Below are 16388 nucleotides of genomic sequence, written 5' to 3'. Positions count from 1 at the left end.
TGGATTGGCAAACAATGGGAGTATCGGTCCGAAGAATGATATTGAAATATTAATGTATATATTATCCATATAGAATTCATGATTTGTAAAAATTCACTAGTTAAATTTTTATTGATAGGTTCAAGTACTGCATTAAAAAATATAGGTATTAAATAATGCATAAATTGACAAATCATGTACCATATTGAACATTTTCAAAGTATAAGTACTACATCAGATATTTTATGAAATGACAGGTGCTAAATGAGACGTTATCCCTTAAAAATGTTATTTCTCTTTCATAAACTGCTATTTACTATCAGACAAGGAGAGAGAAAACGATTACGAAAATTTTCCCATCATTTTTCCAGTTTTTCTTCATTTTCCGATCATCCAAACACAAACCAAAACAACTTCTTTTGTCTAATTCCATTTTTCCTTCACCAATTACCCCACTTTCTCACTTATTCTAGGGTTTCTTTAGCTTCCATTTCTTTCTCAAATGAGGAGGTAAATAAAAAGAGCCTTATTCTTGTCGGCATCGCGGGATTTTTAAATAGCTAGACCTAATTTAATTCAAGGTAATATTTTCTCTTTGGTCCATTGGGTATTTAAATTTTCCATTTTTTGGTGAAAGAAAGTGAACTGATTTGTTTAATGCGTTTAAAATTAGTGATTGGCTGAGTTAAGAAAAGGTATTAATCTTGTTAAAAGTTTTCATTGAGTTTAATGTGAGTTCAATTATGATGCCCCTTGAATCTATCCCATTTTGTAATTTCAATTTTTTTGAACTTGGAACTTAGGTGATTGAATTATTTAGTCATTTTTTAAGGAATCAAAATGTTTATCATTTGTTTCTTAAGCAGTCCATAAATTTGCATTTGTTTCACTGCAGGAAAACTATGGCATTGAATTGAAAGCTTTTAGTTTGCTATGATATCTATCCAATTTCACCTTTACTGTAAATTATTCTAGTTTTTTCTGCTTGTTAAAGAGTTTTATGATGCAATGGAAAAGTTCTTTGTATCTTCGGCTGCAAGGGTAAAAATTTTCAGAAGAAGGTCTCTCTTACATCTTGATTAATGCCCGATTCATGCTTATGCTGTCTAGTAGAATTTAGTTACTATCTGCTCTATGGGCCCTTGTTTGATAGATATGTGTTAGTGAATCCTTTTATGCTGTTCATTTAGTTTATGCATCCTTTTAGTTTACTTTTATAAATAGGATTTGAAGTCTTGGCAAAATCCGGTGAAGTTTGTTTCTGGATATCACGCTTTATAATCTGCCGATATTAAGTAAGAATGTTGTTTCTTTAAAAACTTTTAAATAGCTTATATCGATTTTGTAGTTGCAAAGAATTGCATTTTTTGTCCTGTTCTGAATGTGATTGCTTAGAGAGCCTGGGACATGATTTCTTAGTTTTCTCTATATCATCCTATTTTCCATCATCAATATCATCTTTTCTTTTTATTCTCCCTAAAGTTTAGCCTGATTTTAGTCCCTTCAACAAGAGGGAACAATCAGGTGAGCCATGGTGGCTTCAATTTTAGGTGTTTTGAGTTTGTTAGATTTTGGTCATGGACTTTTGGTGTTATTGGCTTCAATTGTGTCGGCTTTCAGGCTAGTTGAGTTGGTTATTTGGTTAGGTTTATCAATTTTGCGCTACCAGAAGTAGGAAAAACGATCGCCTTCTAGTTCATCTGGTTTCAAGTCTTTTTAGTTTTCCAGTTGATTGGGTTCAAGTTATATGGAATCGGGTTGTTGGCCTTTGAATCTATTTTGGTTATGTGAAAACTTTCAGGCGATTCATCATAGTTATATGAAATTTACGGCATTGTCTTTCGAATTTAAATGTGATACCATTTAAGATTAGCCTTGAACCGAAAAGATCCTTGAGCAGGGAGATGCGGCTTTGATGGAAAATTTCCCTTTGTCATGTTAAGAAAAATTTGCAAATACCTATTAATTCTAGAATTGCTAAATTACTGTTCTTCATTGTTTTTATTGATGATTTGCTATTGGTATCCATGTTTAGGAATTATAGGAATCAACGCACACCATTTGAATTTTTTTTCCAAATTTCAATATTGTACTTTTCTGCCCCTTTCTCTGGGATTGTTTTCTTTTAATTGTTATACACAGATGTTTGTAGAGCTCACCGGCCTTGAGTTCTTGAAACTCAAATTCTCCCTTCCCCTTCCCATTATGAAAGAAGGGTTACTGTTAAATTGTTCATCTCGAAACTACTACTCATTAGTTTCTTTTTCTGTCACAGGTGTGTTTTCTATTCCTTTTGGTGTTAAAATCGGTTGCTGCGTCAACTGACAGCTTGAAAAGGGATTAAGCTGGCAATGTTGCTGTTTTATAGGGAAGAAAATTGTTTCGATTTCTATGTCGATTAACTATACTGGTATAATTATTTACATTTGATGTCTGGTTTCTTTTGGCTACCTTCCCGAACCCCCTCAGCCCCTGAAGAATATATACTAATTTCCTTCCTTTTTTTCTTCTACCACGTTATCTACAGCTAACTAAGAGTATATATATCTGCTTATTGCATGGAGGGAGCCCTTTGAACCACATTAGACTGTTGTTTCATTTGTTTCTTGCTTTGGTGATGGATCATGCTTTAGTGGTACCCGATTCTTCTGATGCCATTGTAGAACATTCATTAGTTATTGGGCAGGAATTTCCCGATGTTGAAACTTGCAGAAGAACCTTGAAAGATATTGCTATAGCAATGCATTTTGACCTTAGGATAGTGAAATCTGATCGAAGCCGATTTATAGCCAAGTGTTCCAAAGAAGGTTGTCCATGGCGTGTCCATGTGGCAAAATGTCCTGGAGTTCCAACTTTTACGATTAGAACTCTGCACGGAGAGCATACATGTGAAGGGGTTCGTAACCTCCATCATCAGCAAGCATCGGTGGGTTGGGTTGCAAGATCAGTAGAAGCACGTATTCGGGATAACCCACAGTACAAGCCGAAAGAAATATTGCAAGATATTCGGGACCAGCATGGAGTTGCTGTTTCTTATATGCAAGCTTGGCGTGGGAAGGAACGGAGTATGGCTGCACTTCATGGGACTTTTGAAGAAGGGTATCGCCTTCTTCCTGCATACTGTGAGCAAATAAGGAAAACCAACCCAGGAAGTGTTGCATCGGTTGTTGCCACTCGACAAGAAAATTGTTTCCAGTGCCTCTTTATTTCTTACCGTGCATCTATCTACGGGTTTATAAATGCTTGTAGACCACTTCTGGAACTTGATAAGGTGGATCTGAAAGGAAAATACTTGGGTTCATTGCTTTGTGCCGCAGCAGTTGATGCTGATGATGCTTTGTTTCCCTTGGCAATTGCTATTGTTGATGTTGAAAATGATGAAAATTGGATGTGGTTCGTGTCAGAGTTGAGAAAGCTTCTTGGTGTGAACACTGAAAACATGCCCAGACTTACGATATTGTCTGAAAGACGGCAAAGCATTGTGGGCGCGGTAGAAACCCATTTTCCGAGCGCTTTTCATGGATTTTGTCTACGTTATATCAGTGAAAATTTCCGTGATACGTTTAAGAACACGAAATTGGTTAATATCTTTTGGAATGCTGTTTATGCTCTCACTTCTGCCGAGTTCGAGAGCAAAATTGCAGAAATGGTAGAAATCTCACATGATGTTTTACAATGGTTTCAAGTCTTCCCTCCCCAGCTTTGGGCAGTCGCATATTTTGAAGGAGTGCGATATGGCCACTTCACACTAGGTGTGACTGAGTTGTTGTATAATTGGGCCCTCGAATGTCATGAGCTCCCTGTTGTGCAAATGATGGAACATATTCGCCTTCAACTAACCTCTTGGTTTAACAATCGTCGTGAAACCGGAATAAGATGGACCTCAATTCTTGTTCCCTCCGCCGAGAAGCGGATTTCAGAGGCAATTGCAGATGCTCATTGCTACCAAGTACTTAGAGCGAATGAAGTTGAGTTTGAGATCGTCTCAACTGAGCGGACAAACATAGTTGATATTAGGAGTCGTGTGTGTTCCTGTCGCCGTTGGCAGTTATACGGTTTACCGTGCGCGCACGCTGCAGCCGCACTTATTTCTTCTGGGCAGAATGTTCATCTGTTTGCCGAACCGTGTTTCACGGTGGCAAGCCACCGAGAGACCTATTTGCAGATGATAAATCCTATCCCGGATAAGAGCTACTGGAAGGAGTCAAGGGAAGGAACTGAGGGTGGAGCTGCAAATCTCGATATCACGATACGTCCTCCTAAAACTCGCCGGCCACCTGGGAGACCGAAAAAGAAAGTTCTTCGTGTCGAGAACTTGAAGCGCCCAAAACGAGTTGTTCAATGTGGTAGATGCCATTTACTAGGACATTCTCAAAAGAAATGCACAATGCCAATTTGACCCTGATTTAGCCCCTTTTTTTTGTAAGATTTCTTTACTTCCTTTTTACTCCTTTAATAATTTTCTTCTGCTTATGAAATTCCTATAGAATCAGTGTTCATGTTTGTTGTTAATCTTATTGTATGTTTTTAGTAACATTTTCTAGTTGCAGAAATAAGCATCCACTTCCCTAAGTACATACTAATTAAATTTTTGTTAATCCGACCCTTTATTTTCTTGAGGGGCGGAATTGAATAATAAAATTCTTAGATCAAAATATAATTTGATTAGTTATGATTTAATTATTTTTGAAAAAGGTTGAACAGAATTTTTGTTTCATTGAGGGTTAGAGTGCAATTTTATAATTTAATGATTTTAAAGAGACTGAAATGTAATTTTTCATTTTTTGGGGGCCAGGCCCTACCGGTGTCTAATAGTTGTACCCGAGACATTTTTGGTTTCTTGTATTGGTTCTTTGGGAAATTTTTAAACGTATGAAAAGACTTAAAAAGGAAGATTGAATATACCTATACTAGGGGCGAAGCCAAAAAAAAACTTTTTATTGAGGGGTCAATATTGAATTATAAATTTAAAATTTTTTATCATTTAATTAATTGATTACTTCACAAATTTGGAGCACTAGAAGAGGAATTTTAACAGAGGGTGAAGGTCTTTGCTTTTGTCACGGAACCAAAACTTTCGTTTCGCGTTTCATGTGGCTTCAGGAAATCCTTTTGATCCAAACACATCTAAGTCAACTTAATCACCAAACAATTGAGGATTAATCAAGAATTCCTCCAATGCACCAGTTTATATAACGGAAGCAACTTAACTAAAATAATGCACAAAAGAACAAAAAATCATAAAAAATAATACACGAGAGGTGTTTGAATAAATGCTTTCAAAGAATTTTATTAGGGGGGAGTTTTTTTTATTTAAGTTGAGCTCTCCCAAAACCAATAATCTAGATCAAATTATATAGATGGACGAGATTAGCTTACCAAGATAGTCTATCCTTCCAAATCTGCATCATTAGGTCACCCAGATTTCAATCTAACAGGTTTCTCCAACAATTCTTTGAATCGGACTAATTCTCGTGAGCTAAATGATCTTCATCTAATCGATAGACCTCTATGAGATGTATCTTGTACCATGGTTTCAGACTTGCCAAGACATAACGGAGAGCAGAGAGTGGCGCTGGCCCCTTAGCTAATTGGTATAATACCAATATTAGTCCCTTTTGAGTCTTAAATTTAAGCCCTTTTAAAAGTTTTTTTTTACCTTTAGCCCCCAATCTTTTGATCCCTCAGTAATAAATTCCTAGCTTTCCCCTTTACCTATACCGAACTTATCTCGAGTTCGAGTAACAGTATATATATGTGCAGTTAATGATTTTTAATGATGATCGAGATATTTGTGTTTAATATATATTAATTCTGACTTAAATATGAATATATAATCTTTTAAGAATCGTGTAAATGTATAAATTAACTTTTAAAAACTGAATATATATATATATATATATATATATATATATATATAGCTCTTCGATAATCAAATTAATAAATAAAAAGGTACACTTTTTCATAAGGAACTCCGCCATTGATGTGCATCAAAGCTGCCTATAAATGCGAAGGGTAAGATATTGTGCTTTTCTTGCATGTGATCTACACCTGTCAATTTATCACATATAAATGAACAATTTTTTTTCTCAGTTTTCTTTTTTAAATTATTATTTATAAATGAATTTAGTTGGATTTAGATCTTTGCAAAGTCGATCTATATTTAGAACTCATGCTGATCACATTACCATCCAGCCATGAAAATTTTCTTTCATGTTTATGGATTCAGACTTCAAAACTCAATTAGTCATCTAATATTGAACCCTTGAAAAAATTTATAAAAATTCCCGAATTTTAATTTAACAAAACACTATGAAAAGAATATCAAATCTTGTAAAATAAAACCCCAAAACAGAGGGAAAAAAATTGTTCAACTTTTATACTCTTGAAAATTTGAAATTTAATTTTATATTTTTATTTTCAAGAATTTAGTTTTTTAATTTTAGATTTCAAAATTCAGATTTAATTGCTAGTTTTACTAAATTTTACCGTTAAATTCAAGTTTGTTATAATATTTTTCAATTATATGACTACCAAATGAGTATCTTTTCTACTTTCAAAATGTCATACAAAAGAACTTTATAAAAAATAAAAGTATTAATTGTTAAACTTGAATATTAAAATATGAAAAATAAATAAATTAGATTATTAAAATGAAAATATAATAACTAAATTCAAAAATACATGGACTTAAAACAAACCTTTTATTTCCTTTGAGAAAACTCAAAAACAGAGAAGAGCTTATAAATGTAATATGACCTTTGAAGAGGCATAGAAGCTAACAAATATAACATGACCTTTGAAAAGGCATACAGGCTAGAAGCAAATTCAAATCATTTGTTAAATACATTTATTATAAACAATTAAAGAGTAAATTACATTACTAGTCACTCAATTGTGTAAGTAATTTTATTTTAATCATTAAATTATAATTTTTTATTCAATTATTAATTTTTTAAAATTAAATATTTTAGATGCGATTCAGTGAGTAAACGAATTTTGATTTGGATTTTGAAAATTTTCACATTATTATTAAAATTTCAGTAAAAGGATTTTGAACTTTGTTGTCATTTTGCTTTAAAACATATAAAAAAATAAGTTTTGAATATATTAACCTAATATTTGACTTTTAAACAATTGCATTTACTCTCAATTTTTTAGACACTTTTGACTTAACTAGAGTAATTGCTATTGGCTTTTTTTTTGGATCAAATTTTAATTGTTTAAAAGTCAAATATTTGGTTAATGTATTCAAAACTCTTCTTTATGAGTTCTTTTAAAGCAAAACCATAACAAATAACTTAAGGTTGAATTTTTGGTTAATATATACGAAAGTATTTAAATTTAGTAATTTATATTTATTTGGTACTTTTTTTATTAAATTGGCACTTAAATTTGAAAATTATAAGCTAATTTGATTTTTTTAGGTACTGATTAACATGATAAAATATGTTGACATGGCACTGATTAATAATTGCATGGTGACATGTGGTAACTTCACATTTTAACATGTGACAAAAGTAAATAAATTATTTAAAATTTATAAAAAAATTACTTTTTTTTTAATTTGTCATGTGTCAAAATGTGAGGTTGTCATGTGCCATCATATTATTGATCATTAGTGTCACGACAACATATTTTAATAGTGTTAGTCAGATATCTAAAAAAGTATAATGTTGGTTTACGATTTTTAAATTTAGGTACCAAGATGATATAAGTTACCAAGTTCAAACACCTCATTATATATTAATCTTTTTACTATGAAAGTTTAATAATTATGCAAAATTTCAAAAATTAAATTAGAATTCCATTATTCACTTAATAGTGGGTTGCTTAAAATATTTAATTTGAAAAATTTAGCGATTAAATAAAAACTATAGAATTTTAAAAGATTTAAATAATTAAATAAAAAGAAATATAGTTGAGTTAAAAAATAGAATAAGTAAGGGAATATTTATGGTTTTTACCAATAATTAAAAAATTAAATATATAAAAATTATATAAAAAATTATTGTACCTTTACGAGTTTTGACATAATGTTTCGGCTGGTGGAGTTGGTTAACAAATCTGAAATTCTTTAAATTGGCGCTCTTTACTAAAAACATCTACGGTCAAGGTTTTTACACGTGTCCGGCTTTCTTTATTCCCATCCAACGTCTCTCCATTTTGTTTTCCTTTCTTTTTCTTTTTCTTTTTCTTTTCCGTTTCTCGTGAAAAAAGAAACACAAAAGGAAACCTTTAAATTCTCTCGTTTCCTCTCAGAATATTCTTCTTCTTCTTCTTCTTCTTCTTCTTCATCATCATCATTGTCTGCTAGGGTTTCTTTAAATTCTTTTCATTTGACCAAAATGGCGGATTTGCCTGAGGCGACTCGTCGGAACACTAACGTTGTTTCCCGCGATATTTCCATTGATGTTTCCTGCGATGATTCCAATTGTGCTGATTCTTCAGGTTTATGGTTTTTTTTTACATTTTTTTTGGATTTGTTTTACGTTTATTTGATTTACTGTTTATTTAAGTGATTTAATTCAGCAATTGCTTTCGAATGTAACATTTTTTTTCAAGCGGGTGTGGATTTATGAGATATGTGATTTGTTTAGGTTGTTCAAGTGATATGCCTGATGTTGAAATTGTCAGTGAAGATGATAAGAGTTCTTCAGCATCAGGTTTGTGTTTTTTTAATATGGCATTTATATGTGTATGTATTTTTTTAATTTGATCACTAATGAGAAAAGTTTGTTTTGTGTTTGAAATGGGACATGTAGATATTTATGATAGTATTATGAATAAAATCGGCCAATTTAATCCCTTTGGGAGAACGAAAAATAATGAACTAGCATTATCTAGAGAAAATCCAACATAATGTTGGTACTTGGTAATTCTGTACATGCTTGGTAATAAGTCTTAACTCTTCTTTTATCCCTGTCCGTGTCAACTTGTAGTTGATGCCATCAAATGACTTAATGCTACCTGTTCAGCATGTGTATAAGAAAGTTTCAGAGATACTATTACATGTAACTTGTGTTATTTCCCATAAAGTTTGAAACTTATTTGTTTTTGTACTGCATTGCATTCTAGGGTTTTTTTTCCCTTGCTCTAGTTCTGACCAATCCACTATCATAATAATCTTACTTGTAAATGCCTTAGCATGTGTTCTTTATTCAAATGAAGGTAATCATGCATACTATCATTATTGCACAAAAACGACTCTACCATGCTTTACTGAAAGGACTTTGGCTGGACAAAACATGCATGCTGAAGCATCTACTTCTGCCATAGATTCAGGATCTAATCAGCTATCAAAATCTCGGAGACTAACACACAGCAAACTGGTTAAATATGCGTCCAAATTTTTGGATGATACAGTTCCATTTAGAAAGAAGGTATGAGATGCTAACCTTTGGTTGTACTTTTGTTTTCTTTGTTTTTGTGTTGATACTTGCATAGAGTTAAACGGTCATAGGACCAGTGTTCCAAATTAAACTAGTTTTAATTCAGGGGTATGATTCCATTACATTTGAGAAGTGCATTTTGATTTTGTGAAGTGACTTGATTTTATCAGCATCAATGTGTCTATATTGATACTGGAAGCATGATAATTGCAAACCTGTTACTGCACCTACGTGGATAGAGGTGGCAATTGGGCAGGTCGGTCACTTAAGTTTACATCATTTTGAGTTAAAAGAAACTCAGTTCGTGTCAGTTCTGTTCATTTTGGGTCAGAATTTTGTCTTCAAACTTGATTCAGGTTGGATGGGTTCGGATTGTTGCCTTTTCTTGGTTAACTTGGTTTGGGTCAGCATCGGGTCAACTTCTCCAGCTTATACATGAGAAACAGATTCATGCTTAGGCAAAATCATAAGAATATAATGCTTGATTAAAAGCAAAATGGGTGGAAGTTTAACATTTCGAATTCTTAGTCTTGGCTTATTGTACTTTGGCTATTTCAATGAGAGTTTCCCTTTTATGGTCCTCCCTGTACATTATAATATATTATTTTTAAATTTCACGTTGCTACTTCTCCATTTTTGTGTTGATAATGAAACTTTAAACCTTATCTTCAAATTCTTTATTTTTGCAGATCAAGTGGTTGCCTCGACTTGCTATTGTGAAACATGATGGAACCGTACAATGTGATTTTCCTACTGATATGAAACCACATGCACTTGATTATGTCGTTTGCTCTGCGAAAGATGATATAGACCCACCAGATATCCCAAATATACCTCCACTGCAAATAGTAATGCTTATTGTGGGAACACGAGGAGATGTACAACCATTTGTTGCTATTGGAAAACGTTTACAGGTTACATTCCTTTTCTTGTCCAGGCAAACCTTGTAATAGCCTTTTAGAACTTTGAAGTATTCATACAGCCTGCAGGTTTGGTATCTTTATCAAAGAGCCTGCACTTAGACTGTGTTCTTGTGCTTTCATAGTAAACTTTGGTTGCATGACATAATATTGGTTTATAATATTTAATCATTGGTGTAACAAATATTGCTATCACAGTGGCATTCGTACAATACAGTACATTATGTTTGTAATGGTTATGCGTGTCTAAATGATTGTGTGGTGAGCTAAAGACAGTGTCGGTGCAAACTTGCTACTTTGTTGTAAAGAAAAGATTTTAGATTGGTAATTGTGACAAGACAGAGAGTGCAAGCAATAAGATATGAGGTTTGGTTAGTGAGCAATGTGAAAAGGGATGGATGTTTTCAGGATTGGAATCTTATGGTAGACAGCAGCAATGTGATAAAGGCAACTGCATAAATTTCTTAAAGGGAATGTCACTAGAAACGTTTTCTTAAATTAGAAAAGCATTTTTTATGTTCTAATTCAAATTTAAAACATAATTACTTCAATTTCATAATTTTTGGTCGCTTTCTTTCCCTTAGATATGGCATCCAGTTACAACCCTGATTTGTTAACATTGACTCAAGACAGAAAAGGGTAATCAAATTTATTCTTCCATGATTTTAGTAATATTCAAGGAAGTGACGTTGGTAAACAGAGAATATTTCAAAAACAGTTAATGGTGTTGATATCACTATATTCATCATGCAGAGAAATTGTTGCTGTAGGAGTTTATTTCTTATACAATAATTATGATGGTTGTGTAGTTGTTTAATTTATATTTTCTCCTTTTTTTCCCAGTTTTTCTTTCAACCATAGTCTCTACTTTTCTGAGCTGATGGAGTTCAAATTTTGCTTGCAGGCAGATGGTCATAGGGTTAGATTGGCAACACACTCAAATTTTAAAGATTTCGTTTTGGATGCTGGGTTAGAGTTCTACCCTTTAGGGGGAGATCCAAAAGTTCTTGCTGGCTGTAAGTAACCTACATGTCACTTAATAATATTACTAAACTAAATATCTACTTATTATTGAGGGTAAGATCCTTTGTTATAACTCCATCTAGTTGCCCTGGAAATATATATGGCACAGGTGGGACCTGTTTGAGGTAGATTCATTTTTAATCTTGATTTTATTTATTTTTAGACACGCTTTCTCATCAAATACCACAAAGCACAAACTCTAATAAAACACATTTTTTAAGGACATCTGGAAGATTCTATGAGCAATTGAAAGCTCTTTGTGAGAGAAAAGTGCTGCAGAAGGTCTGTTTAGTGGCCTTATGTATTTTCATGTTTCAATTGAGGCTACTACAGGCCTCTGTTTTCTGCCCCTTTTCCTGATTCTCTGGTTTTGTATAAAGGTGTTGTATACCCATGCATTTGGCAATATTGGATCTTCTTGCTTTCATTATTCTAGTAATTACTAAAGATTACCTTAAATCACTAGAAAGAGTTTTCTAAGACATTGTCTTTTGTCTACTTCCAGGCATATGAATTAGGAGTCTCTTTTACCTTGTAAAGTATTGCACTGATCACTGAGTTTTCTGCAGATATGGTCAAAAATAAAGGATTCTTGCCGTCAAATCCTTCAGAAATTCCTGTTCAGAGGCAACAAATGAAGGATATAATATTCTCTCTTCTTGATGCATGCAAGGAAGACGATCCTCACAGTGGTGTTAAATTTGATGTAGATGCCATAATTGCCAATCCTCCAGCATATGGTTAGGGCCTATTACCTCTTTCATTTTTAAGCTGTATGTTTTTGTCTGAAGACAATTGAACATTTTGATTGGAAAGGGTCTTTTTGTTTTATCTCATTTTTAAGCTGTATGTTTTTGTCTGAAGACAATTGAGCATTTTTAAGCTGTCCATTTTTATGCCCTACATATTCAATGTTCTCTATTTAAATGGTATTGTGATGCATCAAACTTATAAGACTTATGCCCTTTTCCTTTCTCTGTCTCTCTCTCTCTTTCTCTTTCGTTTAATGGAAAAAAAATGCTTTTTCAGGACATACACATGTTGCAGAGGCGCTAAATGTACCACTTCATATATTCTTCACTATGCCATGGACGTAAGTCTTGGTTGGTTGTGATTATTATGATGTTAATTTTTTTTTTTCTGAATGAATAGGTTTTGGATTGTGCATGCATCGGTGATTCTGGCATTGCTCATCTTTGGTGCTTTCTTTTTGTGACAATTCAATCCTTTCTAGGACTGATGTGTATTCTTGTATGTGTGAGTTCAGAAATTGAGAATAATTACCGAGTCATTGTCTTTTTTCACCTTCTGTCAGGCCTACTAGTGAATTTCCCCATCCTTTATCTCGTGTTAAACACTCAGCTGGTTACAGAGTGAGTCTGGTTTTTGCTTCTCCAGTCTTGGATTTTATCTACATTGAGGTCTACTCATATATTGGTAATCTCGAATACAGCTTTCATATCATATTGTTGATGCCCTAATATGGCTGGGAATACGGGACATGATAAATGAGTTCAGGAAGAAAACGCTGAAGCTGAGACCTGTTACCTATTTGAGAGGATCCTATAGCTCTCCTCCTGATGTGCCTTACGGGTATATATGGAGCCCTCACCTTGTTCCCAAACCAAAAGGTCATTTTATTTACATCCCTTAGACTGATAAAACGCTTCATTTATTTTGACAAATACTTGTATAATTGATGATTGAGATATGATTCAAGATGAGCACTTTCAAGTCTTTTTGCCTTTGTTAAAAAAAGTTTCTCAGGGTCGTATCTGTAAAGTGCTGCGATCTTACTAGCATGTATCAGGGCTGTCAACCACCCTGATATATTTGCTTCTTGTCTGTGTACCTTAAATTGACTAATTTGTCAGTACTTGGGAAACCCTGATATATAGGAGTTATTTTCTGATACTATTAAAGGTCTTCATATCCTTGGCCAATTCTAAAATTTTCTTTTCGTTTTACATTTTGAAAAGGTACTTGGGAAACCCTGATAAATAGGAGTTATTTTCTGACCATTAAAGGTCTTCCTATCCTTGGCCAATTCTAAAATGTCATGCATGTTGATCTTGTTGTTGCCATTTGAAAGATGCATGTTTTGATGTGGTATGGTTTTCTCCTGCAGACTGGGGAAAGAATATTGACGTGGTTGGCTTTTGTTTCCTTGACCTCGCATCCAGTTATAAGCCACCAGAGTCGCTTCTTAAATGGATCGATGCTGGTGATAAGCCTATCTATATTGGTTTTGGTAGTCTTGTGAGTTTGCTTCTACAACTTTTCCTTTTTTAAACAGTAAAATGAGAGTTCATAACAGTTTGTTCTTCATGCACAATTTTGATATTTTATTTATTTATTATCTCTGAGAGTCTGAGGTATATGTGCTTTTCTTTATATTTATTTCCTTATAATTTAATTGATTATTTTAATTTTGGGGATTATTTATGTGCATCTTATCTTACTATAAAAAATTGTATTGGCTTCATTAAACCACATATTCAATTTTTTTATCATATTTAGTTGATCTGGGCTTAAATGTTTCTAACTGCTTTGAACTTCCAACAGCCTGTTCAACAACCGGGAGAGATGACCAAGATTATAGTACAAGCTCTAGAGAAAACTGGACAAAGAGGCATTATAAACAAAGGCTGGGGTGGTCTTGGCAATTGTAATTTCACTTGTTCTTTTCTCGTCTTTCATTAGTTAGATTTTCAGTGTTTTTCAGTGTGTAGGAGTGGATAGTGGTTAATTATCTTTGGTGCAGTGGAAAAACCAAAGGACTTTGTGTACTCACTAGACAACTGCCCCCATGACTGGCTATTTGAACGATGTGTGGCTGTGGTAAGTTGCAACGAAAAACTTTGAGCTCCCAGGGCCATCGAAACAATTTTCTGTTTCTATTTTATATATTATGTCATTCTCTTGAAAGATTCTTGAAATTAGCAATGAGCATGGTGGATCATGATTTGTACATTTTATATGTAGGGATAGTGTGTTTTATGTCGTAAAAAGACCTGCAAACTAGTTTAAGCTCCTTGGCCCTGGAGGGTTTGTTTTTTGTATTTCTTTTGTGTAAAGTTGTTTTTGTTTTCGATGTGGATGGTAGTTGCATTTGAAACATTTTATAAGGAGAAAGGCCATCATTCATGTATCTCGTCTTCATCCCTAGTTGAATGCATCATGATTTGTACATTTTATATGTAGGGATAGTATGTTTTATGTCACAATAGACCTGCAAATTAGTGTAAGCTCCTTGGCCTCGCAGGGTTTGCTTTTTGTAATTCTTTTGCACAAAGTTGTTTTTGTCTTCGATATGGATGGTAGTTGCATTTGAAACATTTTACAAAGGAAAAGGCCACCATTCATGTATCTCGTCTTCATCCCCAGTTGAATGCATCATGATTTGTACATTTTATATGTAGGGATAGTGTGTTTTATGTCACAAAAGACCTGTAAACTAGTGTAAGCTCCTTGGCCTTGGAGGGTTTGCTTTTTGCAATTCTTTTGCGTAAAGTTGTGTTTGTCTTCAATAGGGATGGTAGTTGCATTTAAAACATTTTACAAGGAAAAGTCCGTCATTCATGTATCTTGTCTTTTTATGTAAAATGAACCTGCAGCTCTCCCATTCGTCTTGACTTTTGATCGTTTCCTTGTGTGTTTTCCGCAGGTTCATCACGGTGGAGCTGGAACTACTGCTGCTGGTCTCAAAGCTGCGGTAACTTGGCAACTCCAAGTGCATATCTATTCAAATTTGTTCTCCACTTTTTGAAGTCATTTCTACTCTTGAATACAGTGTCCAACAACTATTGTTCCTTTCTTCGGGGACCAGCCTTTCTGGGGTGAGCAAGTGCATGCCAAAGGAGTAGGTCCTGCACCCATTCCGATTGATGAGTTCTCACTTGACAAGCTGGTCGAAGCAATACGCTTTATGCTGAAACCTGAGGTATGAATGAGTTTCTTCTAGGATTACTTTTGAGTCATTATTATCTGAAATTATTACATTATTAATCAGTTTTGATTAAGGATGATTAAGAAATTAGTTTACGTTTTAGTCATAGTCAACTGCAAAAGAATAGCAAGGTTTCTGGTTCTGGAAGGTTTAACCCTGGTGTGATAATGGTTTGGTTGCTTTATTACTTATTAACCTAGATGTCCTGGATTTAAGCACTGTTTTCAGAACCAGACCGGCCGGGGTACCGAGATTAGACCGGTTGAACCAGTAGGACTGACCAGGCCAGTCGAATTGGTTTTCTCCCGGTCCAATTTTGAAAAGCTTGGATTTAAGTGGCTAAAAAGCTATGTTTATTTTTCTTGATATACTTTTTTCCGACACCCACATTTGACATATTCAAACATGGGTATCCTTCAAAATACATAGAAATTTTTTTATATAACCAGTAAAAGAATTCCAGTTTAGGCTAGAAGAGACATCCTCAACCAGCAAAAGAAAAGGGAAAACTAACAAACTTGTATATATAACATAAGTTCAAGTGTGGTTTTGAGCTTAGTAAATCCGAATATTGCAGCATAGATGATTTAAAAGGAAATGGTTTGATGCAGGTGAAAGAACGTGCTGATGAGTTAGCAAGAGCCATGGAAGGTGAGGATGGAGTTGCAGGTTCAGTAAAAGCCTTCTATAAACATTTTCCTGTTAGAAAATCTAAGGACGAACCTGATACAACCCAAACTCATCATCATTCGGGAGTATTCTCGATAAGACGTTGTTTTGGTCATGCATAATTCTGGTGTTGTAACATGTTTTGATCATAGTTGTCTCCCTTCAATGCGGCCAAAAAGGGGGGAAATAGTAAGAACAGAAGATTTTCGAGTTTCCATTTTTTGAAATCGTATTCATCAGAATGAACCATTATCACTCAGATTTGAAGTGCCAACAGAGCATTAATTCACTCTTTTGGGTTGTTGAGAGTAATATTTGTTGTATTTTGGTTCAAATACTTTAAAATATATAAATTACATGGTATATTTAACTGATTTGTGTGTGCTTTTAGAACAGGGAAGGCTCACTATTCACTTTATGTCCGAACAGTTAATTCTCCAACTATATAATAAAAAT

The 16388-nt window shown here is 33.8% G+C and overlaps 2 protein-coding genes across 6 annotated transcripts; both read left to right on the top strand.

Moving 5' to 3' along the window:
• The first annotated feature begins 291 nt into the window (after positions 1–291).
• Positions 292–4551, top strand: LOC105792699 (uncharacterized). 3 transcript variants are annotated; one of them, XM_052634984.1, is made up of 4 exons: positions 292–560; positions 875–1040; positions 2255–2389; positions 2507–4551. In XM_052634984.1, exon 4 carries the CDS (start codon positions 2597–2599, stop codon positions 4376–4378), a length of 1782 nt encoding a protein of 593 aa, XP_052490944.1. In that variant the 5' UTR covers positions 292–560; positions 875–1040; positions 2255–2389; positions 2507–2596; the 3' UTR covers positions 4379–4551. The 3 variants fall into 3 exon arrangements, with proteins under 3 accessions (XP_052490944.1, XP_012476866.1, XP_052490943.1); XM_012621412.2 differs by lacking the exon at positions 875–1040; XM_052634983.1 differs by lacking the exon at positions 875–1040 and having other exon boundaries at positions 2255–4551.
• A 3628-nt stretch (positions 4552–8179) lies between these two features.
• On the top strand, positions 8180–16306 carry LOC105792698 (sterol 3-beta-glucosyltransferase UGT80A2). Of its 3 annotated transcripts, none has more exons than XM_012621409.1 (15): positions 8180–8430; positions 8580–8645; positions 9259–9362; positions 10061–10285; positions 11196–11307; positions 11884–12054; positions 12344–12407; positions 12630–12687; positions 12768–12945; positions 13443–13573; positions 13880–13982; positions 14079–14155; positions 14982–15029; positions 15108–15257; positions 15875–16306. In XM_012621409.1, the coding sequence occupies exons 1-15, from the start codon at positions 8328–8330 to the stop codon at positions 16052–16054; spliced, it is 1770 nt and encodes a 589-aa protein (XP_012476863.1). In that variant the 5' UTR covers positions 8180–8327; the 3' UTR covers positions 16055–16306. The 3 variants fall into 3 exon arrangements, with proteins under 3 accessions (XP_012476863.1, XP_012476862.1, XP_012476864.2); XM_012621408.2 differs by having other exon boundaries at positions 9151–9362; XM_012621410.2 differs by lacking the exons at positions 8180–8430; positions 8580–8645; positions 9259–9362; positions 10061–10285 and having other exon boundaries at positions 11172–11307.
• Positions 16307–16388: the final 82 nt, after the last annotated feature.

The sequence above is a fragment of the Gossypium raimondii genome, chromosome 8 (genome assembly GCF_025698545.1).
Source record: "Gossypium raimondii isolate GPD5lz chromosome 8, ASM2569854v1, whole genome shotgun sequence".
Classification (NCBI taxonomy): domain Eukaryota; kingdom Viridiplantae; phylum Streptophyta; class Magnoliopsida; order Malvales; family Malvaceae; genus Gossypium; species Gossypium raimondii.
This window is presented reverse-complemented; position numbering and strand designations above follow the sequence as displayed.